A 19,492-nucleotide genomic window follows, 5' to 3' on the forward strand; every position below is an offset into this window, starting at 1 on the left:
CCAGATGGTTCAAAAATACTATCAAATAGGGAATCAAGGTGAAGGATACATCAGCAGTCTATGCAGTATTTCTACAAATTTTATATAAATCTGAAATTACTTCCATAGTTTAAAAACAAAAATAAAAGGGAGAAAGCAAAACAGTCCTATAACATATTCCCAATTACTGACAAATCAACCATGCTGTAAATTAACTTAACCCCTCATTAGGATATAACTTCTTTTTAAGACCCATCTACACGCGGTGGAGTCAACACTGGATCTTACCTCCACAGACCCATTATTTCTCAATATGAGTTACAGTCACCAGGTTTACAACAAAGGTGCCACCACACTGCAGAGAGGAATAGATTATCTTTTCAATAAATGCTGCTGGATTAAATGAATGTCCATATATTTTTTAAATAAAGAAAAATATTGAACTCTACCTCACATACATAAAACTCAATTGCTGACAAATTGTAAATCTGAATAGGAAAGATATAATAATAATGCTTCCAAAAGCAATATGAAGTTATCTTCATAAACTTGTAGGAGACACAGATTATCTTAAATGGTATATCAAAAAAGCATTAACCATTAAGGAAAAGGTTAATAATTTCGCCTCCATTAAACAAGAATTTCTTTTTTTTTTTTTTCTTCTTCAGATGGAGTCTCGTTTTGTCACCCAGGCTAAAGTGCAGTGGTACAATCTTGGCTCACCGCAACCTTCGCCTCCTGGGTTCAAGTGATTCTCCTGCCTCAGCCTCCCAAGTAGCTGGAATTACAGGTGCACACCATCATGCCCAGCTAATTATTGTATTTTTAGTAGAGGTGGGGTTTTACCATGTTGGCCAGGCTGGTCTCGAACAAGCGATCCACCCACCTTGGCCTCCCAAAGTGCTAGAATTACAGGTGTGAGCCACCGCACCTGGCCTCATAAAAAAGAATTTCTATTCACCAAAATGCACCCTTAGGAGTATAGAAAGATATCTGCAATATACATATCTGACAAATGATATGAATCCAGAATATGTAAGAACCCTGTAAGCCAATGAAAAGTAGAAAAAATTTTAAAACGGACAATGCAGATTTTTAAGTGGAAAAAACATTCCAAGTAGCACCTTACAACAGAGGCTAGCCTAATGTCAACCGGCATATGAAAAGATGCTCACCTGAATTAGTTATTAGGGAAATACAAATTAAAACTACAATGAATTATTTTTTTTTGGTGAGATGGTATCTTGCTCTGTTGCCCAGCCTGGAGTGCACTGGCACAATCTCAGCTCACTGCAACCTCCGCCTCCTGGGTTTAAGTGATACTCCTGCCTCAGCCTCCTGAGTACCTGAGATTACAGGCATGCACCACCATGCCCAGCTAATTTTTGTATTTTTAGTAGAGACAGGGTTTCACCATGTTGGTCAGGCTGGTCTTGAACTACCTTGTCATACGCCCTCCTCAGGTTACCAAAGTGCTGGGATTACAGGTATGAGCCACCACGCCCCACCTGAATTACTATTATACCTCTCAGCATAATAGCTAACACTTTGAAAGCTGGAGATATCAAATGTTGATGAGGATGTGGAGAGCTCTCATACTGCTGTTGGGAAGATAAACGGACATTCTTTGACATTATATATGAATACCAAATACATTCATAACTATGACCCAACAGTTCCAATCCTAGATATATTCCCAAGCGAAATGTATGCATATAAGAATACTGTTTTAGCAGTATTATGTCTAATAACTCAAAACTGGAAATAATTCAAATATGTATAATAGCATAATAAGTACAATGTAAATTATAGTTTACTCATGCAATAGAATACTACATAGCAATAAAATACTATACCATTAAATGCAACACAGATGACTCTCACAAGATAAGATGACTCTCACAATATTGAGAAAAATGAGCTATCACAAGAGTCTACTGTCTGATGCCAACAAGAAGGCCCAACTAAGCTGGGAGAAATCAAAATAGTGGTTTCCTTCGGAGTTGTTTAACCAGTTGAAGTGGGCATCAGGAAAGCTTCCATGGCATTGGTAAAGCATGTGGCAAAGTGTTCACAGCATAAAAATTCATCAAGCTCTTTAACTGTAATATGCCTTTGTCTGCATAAAATATTATACCTTATTTTAAAAGTTTGCCCCAAATAATCTATTCATTCTCTCAGCTCACTACAACACTCAACCATGGAAATTCTTATCTCCACTGGGGCCTTTCAGACACTCCCTGTTTCCTTCCTCTGACTCTTGCTGGTTTACTTCCTGCTATAATCCTCTAAACATGGACTTGACCCAGATATCAGCATACAATTAACTGCTCTTGCTTTACATTATATGCCTCAGACAGCTTGTTCTGTTCCATTCCAAATGTCACTCTCAACACTCCTGCAGAGTGGGAGGCATACAGTACTCAATGCACGTGAGTTTCTTTCTTTCTTCATCCGTAAACTATGACAATGGTTTCCTTGCTTTTAGTATCTCCCACCTTGCCTTTACATGTCAAATTGAGCTTCCTAAAATACTCCTTTAATGCATCATGCACTGCTCATGAATATTAATTCCTCTCAACTACATATAAAACTTAATCTTGCAAAGCTGGCATTCGAGTCTGTCCCAATGCAGACTAACTACATTTCCAGTCTTATCTCCTACTAGTCATTTACCTGTTCTAATTCAAAACCATCTATAAATTTTTTTTTTAGCAAATCCATTGTCCAGATTCCTACTTGAAAGCCTTTCCTCACAGTATTCCCTCCATCTAGAATATTCTTTCCTCTCCTCTATACTTGCCTACTTTCATTCAAGGCCTGTATCTTACTTCAACTACTTCAGTCCATGTTTATCACTACCTGCAACACCGATGGCTGTTATTGTCTGCTTAGCATTTTATCTTCACCATCAAGTTATGTGTTTATACATAAGACTATAAGACCCTCACTGAAAAGGACAATGTTTTATACCTCTTAGATATGTAAAAAGCAAGTGTTAAATAAATCATGGTGATGGTAGTACTAATGATCAACCAGTATTTTGAAGAGGCTTTTAAAAATTAAATCTTTTAGGAACTTAACGAATTTTTTTTCTATTCTAATAATATTTTGGCTTATTTAAGCTTCATAAATACTGCAATCAGTTGAAAAGAAGCAAAGAGAAAGCCATGGATTCTGCAAAGAGCAGTCCTTGAAAGAGTAGAGTATATCAACCTAGCAAGGAACACATGAGAATGAAACAAGTCTCTATGTGATCTGATTATGAATATAAGCAAGTAGACAATGATTAAATAGATTCTAGAGTTATTGTTGACAGGCACAAAACCTTTTTTTTAACCTCCATAACAAAAATACCTGAGGTGAAATTAATATCGACTAGAAGGTAACCACTTGAATTAATCAGTTAACAAATAAGTAAATGGATATATGGCTGGTACTCAAATTACAGCAATTCCATTAACCTAATGTTACCAATTAATACATTCTGTCCAAAATACAGGTTTGCCTTTCCCAATAGATAACTGGACATATAGATTCACAGAGATCACCTGGAGAAAATGGTGGGTATCAGGCAGGACTAACTTGCAGCTCCCACTTGGACAGGCAAAACAGCATGTGGAGACTCACAATGTGAACTTTGCTCCAAGAACCACCACAAGAACATAACAGGAAAACCGAAAGAATTCACAGACCCTTTGAAAGAAGCGACTTGCTGCTGCACTCTGAGACAGTCAAAACACTGTGAGTGCCCAAAGTGTGAGAGGGGGAATGTCTGCCTCCAAACACACATCCTCACTGGAGAACCTGAAAATCCAGATCATAGGAGAAGAATTTAACCTTACCTAGAGTGGAAACAAATTTAGAGAACTGAGCAAAACATAAAGGCAGAAGAAGCAGGCCAGTCATGGTGGCTCACACCTGTAATCCCAAAACTTTGGGAGGCCAAGGCAAGTAGACTGCTTGAGCCCAGCAGTTTGAGACAAGCCTGGCCAATGTGGTGAAACCCTGTCTCTACCAAAAATAAAAAATAAAAATAAAAAAATAGTTGGGCATGGTGGTGCACACCTGTAATCCCAGCTACTTAGGAGACTGAGGCAGGAGAATCGCTTGAGCCCGGGAGGCAGAGGCTGCAGTGAGCCAAGATCATGCCACTGTACTCCAACCTGGGCAGCAGAGTGAAACCCCATTAAAAAAAAAAAAAAAAAAAAAGAAAAGTAGAAGCAGCAGTGGTAAGAGTGCCCTACAGGCACTCCCAGTCCCCAGGGAAGCCATTTTTTTTACTTTTATCTCATAGGGGTTCTTCGGGAGGATAGCCAGTGGAATTGGAGAAGGGCCACAGTGAGAAAAAGACTTCCAGCTGAACACTATAATAATTTTGACAGAATGTAAATTTTCCTGGGCAGAATCTGGGCAGAGGCAGGGAATAGGTGACCAATAGAAAGTACAGTTATAAGAACAGAAGTCACGGCAGGCAGGGAGGGGCAAGCCTGAAAGCCCTTCTTACTTTCTCAACAGGAAGGCTTGTTGCCTGGGGCAAATGCTTTTTCTGCAGACACTCCCCAATACCAGCCTGGAGCCCAGTAGCTCCACTGGATAGCTAGACTTAGAAGACAAATAACCTTCGCCATAGTTCCACTCTCAGGAAGCCCCATTCATAGGGGAAACGGGGAGAAAAACCACATCAAGAGATCACCTCATGGTTCAAAAGAATCTGAACAGCAACTCTTGAGTCCAAGATCTTTTCTCTGACAAAGTATATCTGACACAGTATGAGAAGGAACTAGAAAAAAAATTCTGGTAATATGACAAAACAAGGTTCTCTAACACCCTCAAAAGATCACACTAGTTCACCAGCAATGGATCCAAACCAAGAAGAAATCTCTGCGTTACCAGAAAAAGAATTCCGTAGGTTGATTATTAATAGCTCAAGGGGACACTAGAGAAAGATGAAAGGCAACTTAAAAAATTTTTTTTAATAACACAAGACATGGATGAAAAAATTTCCAGAGAAATAGAATCATAAATAAAAAACAGCCACAGCTTCTGAAAATCAAAGATACACTTAGAGACATGCAAAATATACTAAAAAGTTTCAACAACAGAATCAAACAAGTAGAAGAAAGAACTTCAGAGCTCAGAGACAAGGCTTTTGAATTAACCCAATCGGGCAAAAACAAAGGAAAATGAATATTAAAACATGAACAAAGCCTCCAAGAAATGGGGGATTGGGATCGGATCCAAGACGGCCGTTTAGGAAGAGCTCGGAGTTGCAGCTCCCAGTGAAACTGCAGAGGGCGAGTGGACGCCGCATTTTTATAGCCCACGGACCAGGAGATTCCCAGGCGGAGGAGACCCACGGGTCGCCAACCAGGCTGTTTTGGCCGGCGCTTTCGTCGTTGGGGCTGCTTTGCCCGGCGCCGCTGCTTTGTCGGCGGCGCAGCTGGCGGTTCTCCACACAAAATAGGCTGGTCCGGGTACCCTTTTGGCTGGTGATTGGAGCCCCAGGAAGTTGCAGATTCATCTGATTAAAGAGGGGACTGAACAGGGAGCCAGGCTAGAAGATTCCTGAGCAAAAAAAGCACCACGAATCTCAGCGCCACTGTTTAAGCTAGCGCAGTAGATCGCCGCACAGGAAACAGATCCCGGCGCCCTTTCAACAGGCGACTCGAACACCTGGGATAAAAAAGAAAAAACAAACAAAAAAAAGGCTCTGAGGCAGGGAGCCAGGTGATCAGGCTCAGTTGGCCCCACCCCCACAAAAGAACAGCAATCAGAAACTCTCTGGATTGAGAGTTTCACAGCAAGCACAACTGAACCCCAGACGGTCCAGCTCTGTGGGGAAGGGGCGTCCACCATTACCGAGGCACTCCACCAATAAGGAGGTAATCTGCCATTGCTGAGGAAGCCTGCTGTTGCCAAGGCAACCCGCCATTGCTGAGGCTGCCTGCTGTTGCCAAGGTGACCTGCCATTGCTGAGGCAACCCCGCATTACAGAGAGAGTCCACCAATACAGAGGCAGGCCACCGTTGCCGAGGCAGTGCTAACTACGCCCATTCAAACAAGACTGCAGGGAAGTTCGCAGGGCAGCTGGGTGGAGCCCACAGCAGCTCAGCAAAGCCTCTGCAGGCAGACAGTGACTAGGCTGCCTCCTTGCTGGGCAGGGCAGCCCTGAAAAAAAAAGGCAGCAGCACAACAGGAACTCATAAATAAAGCCTTAACTCCCTGGGACAGAGCACCTGGGAACAAAAAGCGGTTTATGAGTTCTACTGCAACAGACCTAAACGTACCTGCCCAGCAGCTCTGAATGAACAATGGAGCTCACAGCTCAGCACTTGAGCTCCTGTAAAAGACAGATTGTCTCTTCAAGCAGCTCCCTGACCCCTGTATATCCAAAGAGTCACCTTATAAAGGAGAGATCAGACTGACATTTGGCAGGTATCCTTTTGTGACAAAGATAGGAGAAGACGAAACTGCTAGCAACCCTTACTGTTCTGCAGCTGCTGCAGGTGATCCCCAGGCAAGCAGGGCCTGGAGTGAATGTAAGCAGTCCTACAGCAGAGGGGCTAGACTGTTAAGAAGGAAAACTAAGAAACAGAAATAACTTCATCATCAACAAGCTAGACGTCCACTCAGAGACCCAATCTGAAAGTCAGCAACTACAAAGACGACAAGTAGATAAATCCATAAAGATGGGAAGGAACCAGCGCAAAAAGGATGAAAACACCTGAAACCAGAACACCTCTCCTCCTACAAGGGATCACAACTCCTCACCAGCAAGGGAACAAGGTTGGATGGAAAATGAGTGTGATGAAATGACAGAATCAGACTTCAGAAGGTGGGTAGTAAGAAAATTCTGTGAACTAAAAGAACATGTTCTAACCCAATGCAAAGAAACTAAGAACCTTGAAAAAACATTTGACGAAATGCTAACCAGAATGGACAACTTAGAGAGGAATATGAATGAGCGAATTGACAGAGGTGAAAAACACAACACGAGAACTTCGCAAAGCATGCACAAGTTTCAACAGCCGAATTGACCACGCGGAAGAAAGGATATCAGAGGTCGAAGATCAACTTCAATGAAATAAAAGGAGAAGGCATGATTAGAGAAAAAAGGGTAAAAAGGAATGAACAAAATCTCCAAGAAATGTGGGACTATGTGAAAAGACCTAATCTACGTTTGATAGGTGTACCTGAATGCGACGAAGAGAACAAATCCAAGCTGGAAAATATTCTTCGGGATATTATCCAGGAAAACTTCCCTAACCTAGCAAGGCAGGCCAATATTCAAGTCCAGGAAATACAGAGAACACCACAAAGATATTCTTCACAAAGAGCAACCCCAAGGCACATAATCGTCAGATTCACCAGGGTTGAAATGAAGGAGAATATACTGAGGGCAGCCAAAGAGAAAGGTCGGATTACCCATAAAGGGAAGTCCATCAGACTCACAGCAGATCTCTCAGCAGAAACCCTACAAGCCAGAAGAGAGTGGGGGCCAATATTCAACATCCTTAAAGGAAAGAACTTTCAACCCAGAATCACATATCCAGACAAAAGCCTCATAAGTGAAGGAAAAATAAAATCCTTTGTGAACAAGCAAGTACTCAGAGATTTCATTGCCACCAGGCCTGCTTTACAAGAGCTCCTGAAAGAGGCTCTATGCATATAAAGGAACAACCAGTACCAGACACTCCAAACCATGCCAAATGGCAAAGAGCATCAACACAACGAAGAACCTGCATCAACTAATGGGCAAAACAGCCAGCTAGCACCAAAATGGTAGTATCAAATTCACACATAACAATATTAACCCTAAATGTAAACGGACTAAATGCCCCAATCAAAAGACACAGACTGGCAAATTGGATAAAAAGACAAAACCCATCCGTGTGCTGTATCCAGGAAACCCATCTCACATGCAAGGATACACAAGGGCTCAAAATGAAGGGATGGAGGAAGATTTACCAAGCAAATGGAGAACAAAAAAAAGCAGGAGTTGCAATTCTCATCTCTGATAAAATAGACTTTAAAGCAACAAAGATCAAAAGAGACAAAGAAGGACATTACATAATGGTAAAAGGATCAATGCAACAAGAAGAGCTAACTATCCTAAATATATACACACCCAATACAGGTGCACACAGATACATAAGGCAAGTTCTTAATGACTTACAAAGAGACTTTGATTCCCACACAATAATAGTGGGAGACTGAAACACCCCATTGTCAACATTAGACAGATCAACCAGACAGAAAATTAACAAGGATATCCAGGACTTGAACTCAGAGCTGGACCAAGCAAACCTAATAGACATTTACAGAACTCTCCACCCCAAATCCACAGAATATACATTCTTCTCAGCACCACATCACACCTACTCTAAAATTGACCACATAATTGGGAGTAAATCACTCCTCAGCAAATGCAAAAGTACAGAAATCATAACAAACAGTCTCTCAGACCACAGTGCAATCAAGTTAGAACTCAGAATTCAAAAACTAACCCAGAACCGCACAGCTTCATGGAAACTGAACAACTTGCTCTTGAATGTTGACTGGATAAACAATGAAATGAAGGCAGAAATAAAGATGTTCTTCGAAACCAACGAGAACGAAGACACAACATACCAGAATCTCTGGGACACATTTAAAGCAGTCCTTGGAGGAAAATATATAGCAATAAGTGCCCACATGAGAAGCAGGAAGAGATCAAAAATTGACACCCTATCGTCAAAATTGAAAGAGCTAGAGGAGCAAGATCAAAAAAAAAAAAAAACTAAAAGCCTACCAGAAGACAAGAAATGGCTAAGATCAGAGCAGAAGTGAAGGAGATAGAGACACAAAAAACCATTCAAAAAATCAATAAATCCAGGAGCTGGTTTTTCGAAAAGATCAACAAAATAGACCACTAGCCAGATTAATAAAAAAGAAAAGAGAGACTAAAAAAATTGATGCAATAAAAAATGATAAAGAAGATATCACCACAGATTCCACAGAAATTCAAACCATCATCAGAGATTATTATAAACAACTCTATGCACATAAGCTACTAAACCTGGAAGAAATGGATAAATTCCTGGACACTTGCCTCCTCCCAAGCCTAAACCAGGAAGAAGCCGAAACCCTGAACAAGGTCTGAAGTTGAGGCAGCAATTAAGAGCCTACCACCCAAAAAAGCCCAGGTCCAGACGGGTTCATAGCCAAATTCTACCAGACATACAGAGATGAGCCGGTACCATTCCTTCGGAAACTATTCCTAACAATCCAAAAAGAGGGAATCCTTCCCAAATCATTTTATGAGACCAACATCATCCTGATACCAAAACCCAGCAGAGACTCAACAAGAAAAGAAAACTTCAGGCCAATATCCATGATGAACATAGATGCAAAAATCTTCAATAAAATACTGACAAGCCAATTGCAACAGCGCATCAAAAAGCTTATCCACCATGACCAAGTAGGCTTCATCCTGGGGATGCAAGGCTGGTTCAACATATGCAAGTCTATAAATGTAATACACCACATAAACAGAACCAAAGACAAAAACCACATGATTATCTCAATTGATGCAGAGAAGGCCTTTGACAAAATTCAACAGCCCTTTATGCTAAAAACCTTCAATAAGCTAGGTATTAATGGAACGTATCTCAAAATAATAAAAGCTATTTACGACAAACCAACAGCCAATATCATACTGAATGGGCAAAAACTGGAAGCATTCCCTGTGAAATGTGGCACTAGACAAGGATGCCCTCTCTCACCACTCCTATTCAATATAGTACTGGAAGTTCTAGCCAGAGCAATCAGGCAAGAAAAAGAAATATAGGGTATACAAATAGGAAAGGAGGAAGTCAAATTGTCTCTATTTTCAGACGACATGATTGTATATCTAGAAGACCCTATCATCTCAGTCCAAAATCTCCTGAAACTGATAAGCAAGTTCAGCAAAGTCTCAGGATACAAAATCAATGTGCAAAAATCACAAGCATTCCTATACACCAATAACAGACTTAAAGAGGGCCAAATCAAGAACGAACTGCCATTCACAGTTGCCACAAAGAGAATAAAATACCTAGGAATCCAACTAACAAGGAATGTAAAGGACCTCTTCAAGGAGAACTACAAGACACTGCTCAACGAAGTAAGAGAGGATACAAACAGTGGGAAAAACATTCCATGTTCCTGGTTAGGAAGAATCAATAGCGTGAAAATGGCAATACTGCCCAAAGTGATTTACAGATTCAACGCTATCCCCATCAAGCTACCAACGACCTTCTTCACAGAACTGGAAAAAAACACCTTAAACTTCATATGGAACCAAAAGAGAGCCCGCATAGCCAAGTCAATTCTAAGCAAAAAGAACAAAGCGGGAGGCATCACGCTACTGGACTTCAAACTATACTACAAGGCTACAGTAATCAAAACAGCATGGTACTGGTACCAAACCAGAGATATAGACAAATGGAACAGAACAGAGGTCTCGGAGACAACGCAATGTATCTACAACCATCCGATCTTTGACAAACCTGAAAAAAACAAGCAATGGGGAAAGGATTCCCTGTTTAATAAATTGTGTTGGGAAAACTGGCTAGCCATATGCAGAAAGCAGAAACTGGACCCCTTCCTGACACCTTACACTAAAATTAACTCCAGATGGATTAAAGACTTAAACATAAGACCTAATACCATAAAAACCCTAGAAGAAAATCTAGGCAAAACCATTCAGGACATAGGCGTAGGCAAGGACTTCATTACCAAAACACCAAAAGCATTGGCAACAAAAGCCAAAATAGATAAATGGGACCTAATCAAACTCCATAGCTTCTGTACGGCAAAAGAAACAGTCGTTAGAGTGAATCGGCAACCAAAAGAATGGGAAAAAATTTTTGCAGTTTACCCATCTGACAAAGGGCTGATATCCAGAATTTACAAAGAACTAAAACAGATTTACTAGAAAAAAACAAACAAGCCCATTCAAAAGTGGGTGAAGGACATCAACAGATACTTTACAAAAGAAGACATACATGAGGCCACCAAGCATATGAAAAAATGCTCATCATCACTGGTCATCAGAGAAATGCAAATCAAAACCACATTGAGATACCATCTCATGCCAGTTAGAATGGCGATCATTAAAAAATCTGGAGACAACAGATGCTGGAGAGGATGTGGAGAAATAGGAACACTTTTACACTGTTGGTGGGAGTGTAAATTAGTTCAACCATTGTAGAAGACAGTGTGGCGATTCCTCAAAGACCTAGAAATAGAAATTCCATTTGACCCTGCAATCCCGTTACTGGGTATATATCCAAAGGATTATAAATCATTCTACTATAAGGACACGTGCACATGAATGTCCACTGTAGCACTGTTTACAATAGCAAAGACCTGGAAACAACCCAAATGCCCATCGATGATAGACTGGACAGGGAAAATGTGGCAGATATACACCATGGAATATTATGCAGCCATCAAAAACGATGAGTTCGTTTCCTTTGTAGGGACATGGATGAACCTGGAAACCATCATTCTCAGCAAACTGACACAAGAGCAGAAAATCAAACACCGCATGTTCTCACTCATAGGCGGGTGTTGAACAATGAGAACACATGGACACAGGGAGGGGAGCACTACACACTGGGGTCTGTTGGGGGGAAAAAGGGGAAGGACAGCAGGGGGAGGGGAGTTAGGGAGAGATAGGATGGGGAGAAGTGCTAGATGTGGGTGATGGGGAGGAAGGCAGCAGATCACACTGCCACGTGTGTGCCTATGCAACAATCTTGCATGTTCTTCACATGTACCCCAAAACCTAAAATGCAATAAAATTAAAAAAAAAAAAAAGAATAACTCAATAGTGGAGAAGCCTAGGAAATACCATCTCAATTAAGTGATAAAGTTAACATCATCAGTAACGGGACAAATTGAAATCATGTGCCCCTAAGAAGAGGTATTGAAAAGTTTGGCATTGCTTTCAATGATACTTCTGCCAAGCGTGAATAGGTTGAATCTAATAATGAAGAAACAAGACTATACAAACCTAAATTGAAGAATATTCCACAAAATGACCTGCCCGTAACTTCCAAAAGAATTAAGGTCATGAAAGTCAAGAAAAAGCAAACGTTCACACGAAAAAGTCTCAAGGAACTTGATAATTAAATGCAGTATGTGATTTTTTTTTAATATGAATGAGGCAGTTGGTGAAAGCTGGAAAAGACCTGAAGATTAATGGTAGGACTGTGTCCCTCTTAATTTCCTGATTTATTTTTATTTTTTATTTTTTTAAGACAGGGTCTGGCTCTGTTGCCCAGGCTGGATTGCAATGGTGTAATCATGGCTCACTGCAGCCTTGACTTCCTGGGCTCAAGCGATGATCCTCCCACCTCAGTCTTCTGAGCAGCTGGAACTACAGGCACATGCCACCACACCTGCCTAATTTTTGTATTTTCTTTTGATACAGTAGGGGTTTCACCTTGTTGCCCAGGCTGGTCTTGAACTCAGTCCTGAGCTCAAGCAATCCACCTATCTGGGCCTCCCAAAGTGCTAGAATTACAGGCATGAACCACAGTGCCTGGCCTGACTTCCTGATTCTGATGGTTGCTTTGTGGTTACAGGACAATGTCCTTGCTTGTAGGATATGCACATTTGGGAAGTTAGAGTATCATGCTTTTTCCTGAATCTTAAAGGGTTTATAAAAAAGTGTTTGAACTGTATTTGCTGCTTTTCTGCATGTTTGTGATTATTCTAAAATAAAAACAGTATGCTTTTTAAAAAGCAAAAAAAAAAAAAAAGAAATGTGGGATTATATTAAATGACCAAACCTAACAATAACTGGTGTTCCTGAGGAAGAAGAGAAATCTAAGTTTGGAAAACTTATGTGAGGAATAATCCAGGAAAACTTCCCTGGCCTTGCTAGACATCTAGACATCCAAATACGAGAAAGTCAAGGAACACCTGGGAAATTCACCACAAAAAAGATCATCATCTAGGCACACAGTCAATCAGATTATCTAAAGTCAAGACAAAAAAAATAATCTTAAGAGCTGTAAGGAAAAAGCACCAGGTAACCTATAAAGGAAAACCTGTCGGATTAACAACAGATATCTCAGCATAAAATCTATAAGCCAGAAGGGATTGATTGGGGTCCTATCTTTAGCCTCTTTAAATAATTATTAGTCAAGAAATTTATATCCAATGAAACTAAGCTTCATTAATGAAGGAAAGATAAAAGTACTTTCTAGACAAACAAATGCTGAGAGAATCGGCCACTACCAAGCCAGTACTACAAGAACTGCTAAAGGAGTTATTAAATCTTGAAACAAAGCCTCAGAATAGAACCTCCTTAAAGCATAAATCTCACAGGGCCTATAAAACAATAACACAATGAGAAAAAAACAAAAAAGAAAAAAAAAGTTATTCAGGCAACAACTAACACGATGAATAAAACAGTACCTCACATCTCAATACTAACGTTGAATGTAAATGGCCTAAATGCTCCACTTTAAAGATACAGAATGGCAGAATGGGTAACAACTCACCAAGTATCTGCTTTTTTCAAGAGACTCACCTAACACATAAGGGCTCACATAAACTGAAGGTAAAAAGGTGGAAAAAGATATTTCGTGCAAACAGATACCAAAAGCCAGCAGGAATAGCTATTTTTATATCAGACAAAACAGACTTTAAAGCAACAACAGATAAAAAAGACAAAGAAGAACATTACATAATGGTAAAAGGACTAGTCCAACAGGAAAATACCACCTAAATATAAATGCACCTAATGCTAGAGCTCCCAATTTATAAAACAATTACTTCTGAACCTTAATAAATGAGATAGAGAGAAACATAATAGTGGGGGACTTCAATACTGCACTGACAGCACTACACAGGTCATCAAGACAGAAAGTTAACAAATAAACAATGGACTTAAACTATACCCTACAACAAATGGGTTTAACATACAGAACATTCTACTCAACAACTGCAGAATATACATCCTATTCATCAGTACATGGAACATATTCCAAGATAGATAGAACATGTGATAAGCCACAAAACAAGTCACAATAAATTTAAGAAAATCAAAATTATATCAAGTAATCTCTCAGACCACTGGAATAAAACTGGAAATCAACTTCAAAAGGAACATTCAAAATCAGGCAAATACATGGAAATTAAATAACCTTCTTCTGAATGATTGTTGGGTCAACAACAAAACAAGATGAAATTTAAAAATTTGAAATGAACGATAATAATGACACAGCCTATCATAACCTCTGGGTGCTAAGAGGAAAGTTTACAGCATTGAATGCCTGCATGAAAAAGTCTAAAAGAGCACAAATAAGACAATCTAAGGTCACACCTCAAGAACTAGAGAAACAAGAACAAACTAAACCCAGCAGAAGAAAAGAAATAACAAAGATGAGAGCAGAAATCAATGAAATTGAAACCAAAAAAATACAAAAGATAAATGAAACAAAAAGCTGTTCTTTGAAAAGATAAACAAAATTGATAGAACATTACCAAGATTAACCAAAAAAAGAAAAGATCCAAATAAGCTCAATTAGAAACAAAACAGGATATCTAAGAACTGATACCAAAAAAATAAAAAATATTTTTTTAGGCTACTATGAACATCTTTACACATACAAACTAGAAAGCCTAGAGGAGACAGATAAATTCCTGGAAATATACAACCCTTCTAGATTAAACCAGTAAGAAACGGAAACTCTGAACTGACCACAGCCAGACTGAAATGGTAATTTTAAAACTGCCCACAACAAAAACAACAAAAAGTCCAGGACCAGAGGGATTCACAGCTGAATTCTATCAGACATTCAAAGAAGAACTGATACTAATCCTGTTGGCACCATTCCAAAAGACAGAGAAAGAAGGAATCCTCCCTAAATCATTCAATGAAGTCATTATCACTCTGATACCAAAAACAGGGAAGGACATAACAAAAAAAGAAAGCCAAAGACCAATATCCCTGATGAACATAGATGCAAAAATCCTCAACAAAATATTAGCTAACGGAATCCAACAGCACATTAAAAAGGTAATTCACCATGACCAAGTGGATTTCATACCAGGGATGCAGGGACAGTTTAACGTCCACAAGTCAATAAATGTGATACACCACATAAACAGAATTAAAAGCAAAAATCACATGATCATCTCATCAGACAAAGAAAAAGCATTTGACAAAATCCAGCATCCCTATATGATTAAAACCATCAGCAAAATCGGCATAGAAGGGACATACCTTAAGGTAATAAAAGCATCTATAACAAACCCACAGCCAACATTGTAATGAACAGGAAACAAGTTGAAAGCATTCTGCCTGAGAAGTGGAACAAGACAAGGATGCCCACTTTTACCATAGCTATTCAACACAGTATTGGAAGTCCTAGTTGGAGCAATCGACAAGAGAAAGAAATAAAGGGCACCCAAATCAATAAAAAGGAAGTCAAACTGTTGCTGTTCGCTGATGATATGATCGTATACCTATAAAAACCTTAAGACTCATCCAAAAAGCTCCTAGATCTCATCAACGAATTCAGTAAAGTTTCAGGATACAAAATAAATGTACACAAATCAGTAGCTCTGCTATAAACCTACAGCGACCAAGCTGAGAATCAAATTAAGAACTCAACCCCTTTCACAATAGCTGGAAAAAAAAATACTTAGGAATATACCTAACCAAGAAGGTGAAAGAACTCTACAACAAAACTTACAAAACACTCCTGAAAGAAATCACAGAGGATACAAACAAATGGAAACACATCCAAACTACTGGATAGGTAGAATCAATATTGTGAAAATACCATACTGCCAAATGCAATCTACTAGTTCCCATCAAAATACAACCATCACTTTTCACAGAACTAGAAAAAACAATCCTAAAATTTATATGGAACCAAAAAAGAGCCCACATAACCAAAGCAAGACTAAGCAAAATGAGCAAATCTGGAGTCGTCACATTACCTGACTTCATACTATATTGTAAGGCTATAGTTACTAAAACAGTATGGTACTGCTATAAAAGTAGGCACATAGACCAATGGCATAGAATAGAGAACCCAGAAATAAAGTCCAATACTTACAGCCAACTGATTTTTGTTCAAGCAAACAAAAAATATAAAGTGGGGAAAGGACATCCTATTCCACAAATGGTGCTGGAATAATTGGCAAGTCACATGGAGAAGAATGAAACTGGATCCTCATGTCTCACCTTATACAAAAATCAAATCAAGACTGATTAAAGACTTAACTCTAAGACCTGAAACATAAAAATTCTAGAAGATAACATTGGAAAAACTCTTCTAGACATTGGGTTAGGCAAAGACTTCATGACCAAGAACCAAAAGCAAATGCAACAAAAACAAAGATAAACAGATGAGACTTAATTAAACTAAAAAGGTTCTGCACATTAAAAGAAATAATCAACAGAGTAAATGGACAATCTTCACAAATTTTGTATCCGACAAAGGACTAATAGCCAAAATTTACAAGGAACTCAAACAAATCAGCAAGAAAAAAATTCCATCAAAAAGTGGGCCAAGGACATGAATAGACAATTCTCAAAAGAAGATATACAAACAGCCAACAAACATGGTCAACAACATAAATTATCCAAGGAAATGCAATTCAAAATCACAATGCAATATCACCTGATATGGTTTAGCTATGTCCTCACGCAAATCTCATCTTGAATTGTAATCCCCATAATCCCCATGTGTCAAGGGAGAGACCAGGCAGATGTAATTGAATCATGGGGGCAGTCTCCCCCAGTTCTCACAAGATCTGATGGTTTTATAAGTATTTGGCGAGTTCCTCCTTCAGTCATTCTCTCTCTTGCCACCTTGTGAAGAAGGTGCCTCTCTCTCCCTCACCTTCCACCATGATTCTAAGTTTCCTGAGAACTCCCTAGTCAGATGGAACTGTGAGTCAATTAAATTTCTTTCCTTTATAAATTACCCAGTCTCAGGAAGTTCTTTATAGCAGTGTGAAAACAGACTAATATACCACCTTACTCCTGCAAAAATGGCCATAATTTTAAAATAAAAAAATAATTGATGTTGGCATGGATGTGGTGAAAAGAAACACCATTACACTGCTGGTGGAAATGTCAACTAGTACAACCACTATGAAAAACAGTATGGAGATTCCTTAAAGAACTAAAAGTAGATCTATCATTTAATCCAGCAATCCCACTACAAGGGCATCTACCCAGAGAAAAAGTCATTATATGAAAAAGACTCTTGTATACGCATGTTTGTAGCAGATTCACAATTGCGAAAACATGAAACCAGCCCAAATGCCCACCACTCAACAAGTGGATAAGGAAAATGTGATGTACATATATACCATGGAATACTACTCAGCCATAAAAAGGAATGATATAATGGCATTTGCAGCAAGCTGGATGGAGTTGGAGACCATTATTCTACGTAAAGTAACTCAGGAATGGAAAACCAAATGTAGTATATTCTCACTTTATAACTGGGAGGTAAGCTATAAGGACACAAAGGCATTAAGAATAATACAATGGACTTTGGGGGTTCCAGGGGAAGGATGGGAGGGGGATGAGGAGTAAAAGACTACACACTGAGTACAGCATACACTGCTTGGGTGATGGGTGCAACGAAATCTCAGCAATCATCACTAAAGAATTTATCCAAGTAACCAAATATCACCTGTTCCCCAAAAACTATTGAAATAAAAAAAAAAGATAACAACACATAATGTTGTTGGTATTGTATGCAATTAGAACAACTCTTTAAAATCATTCTTAGGAGCTTAAAATTAGAATAGTCATTTCCTTAGCAGTATTTTACATGCAAGTGGTTTGGAGAATTTGTGAGTTTCTTTTATTTTTAAGACAGAGTCTCACTCTGTCTTCCAGGCAGGAGTGCAGTAGCATGATCTCGGCTCACTGCAACTTACACCTCCCAGGTTCAAGCGATTCTCCTGCCTCAGCCTCCTGAGTAGCTGGAACTACAGGTGCATGCCACCATGCCCAGCTAACTTTTGTATTTAGAGTAGAGACGGGGTTTCACCATGCTGGCCAAATGGTCTTGAAATCTGGACCTCATGATCCACTCGCCTCGGCCTCCCAGTGCTAGGATTACAGATGTGAGCCACCGCTCCCACCCAAATTTGTAGGTTTCTTAATAAACATCATATAAATGTTCTAAATTGACTATCAAGGGCCAAGCACAGTGACTCATGCCTGTAATCCCAGCACTTTGGAAGGCCAAGGCGGGCAGACCACTTGAGATCAGGAGTTCAAGATCAGCCTGACCAACATGGTAAAACCCCGTCTCTACAAAAATAACAAAAATTAGTGGGCATAGTGCCATGTACTTGTAATCCCAGCTACTTGGAAGGCTGAGACAGGAGAATTGCTTCAACTCAGAAGGTATAGGTTGCAGTGAGCCAAAATCATGCCATTTTACTCCAGCCTGGGCAAGAGAGTAAGAACTCTTATCTCAAAAAGAATAGAATAAAATAAAATAAATTCATATCAACCACTTCTAACATTTTATACCAAGTAATATAACAAGATGCTTGGGCTAATTTTATAATTATTTATTTAAATTAAGATGAATAAATTTTTTATTATTAAAACTATATATTTAAAAAGAGAAATTAATCATTTTTTTCTTTTTTTGTCATTTTTTTTTTTTTTGGTAGAAACAAATTCTATCCCAGATTCAAGTGAGTCTCCTGCCTCAGCCTTCTGAGTAGCTGAGATTACAGGCACCCACCTAATTTTTTGTATTTTTAGTAGAGACAGGGTTTCACCACGTTGGCCAGGTTGGTCTCAAACTCTTGACCTCACGTGATCCACCTGCCTCAGCATCCCAAAGTGCTGGGATTACAGGCACGTGCCACCGAGCCTGGACTCCTTCGGTTATTTTTATCCGCGTGTGCGTGTGTGTGTGTGTGTGTGTGTGTGTGTTCGTAGGCATGGCATATGTGTACAACTAATACTTGCTCACTCTGTGACTGGCCTGCTATAAATGAAACATACAATAAGCAGAACACACAGCACACAACATAACAGAAGGAAGCAAGTCAGTGCCGTACCTGGGTTATTGTTAACATTACTTTTGGGTGGCTTCTGAACTGGTTTGGGAAGCGTAGATTCAGTCAAAGCTTTATTAGCAACAGCCTGTTGAGCTTTCTTTATGCTGCTGCCTTCGGATTCCCATGTCTGCTCACCAAGACTCAGCTGCACTGAGAACATCTTAGAAAAACATAAATAGACAAAGAAAACATTAAGAATTTTCCAAGAAATAAAATGAGCTGTCTGAGAGAAAAAAAAAAACAACACACCACAGAATCAGAATTTAAGAGCTAGAGGCGACCTTACAAACAGATTATTTCCAAGAAAATCTTACTCTGCCTAATGAAGAAATTTTAAGAGAGTACCAAATTCTGTTCTATCCCATTCAAAAGCTTAGTAGCAGGTCTAGGTATACATTTTTGGTAGAATAAATCA

The 19,492-nt window shown here is 39.3% G+C and overlaps 1 protein-coding gene across 25 annotated transcripts in view; it reads right to left on the reverse strand.

The window, feature by feature from the left end:
* Positions 1-19,492, reverse strand: part of STAU2 (staufen double-stranded RNA binding protein 2) — a 342,658-nt gene that overhangs the window by 266,323 nt on the left and 56,843 nt on the right. For 23 of the 25 annotated variants that reach the window (XM_032271043.1, XM_032271042.1, XM_032271048.1 and 20 more), the window contains one exon: positions 19,078-19,237. The exons of the other annotated variants lie outside the window; for them this stretch is intronic. In XM_032271043.1, coding sequence (XP_032126934.1) covers positions 19,078-19,237 — 160 coding nt within the window. The remainder of the gene's footprint in view (positions 1-19,077; positions 19,238-19,492) is intronic. 25 annotated transcript variants of the gene reach the window in all.

The sequence above is a fragment of the Sapajus apella genome, unplaced genomic scaffold (assembly GCF_009761245.1).
Source record: "Sapajus apella isolate SASKATOON/1434 unplaced genomic scaffold, GSC_monkey_1.0 scaffold222, whole genome shotgun sequence".
NCBI classification, from domain to species: Eukaryota; Metazoa; Chordata; class Mammalia; order Primates; family Cebidae; genus Sapajus; species Sapajus apella.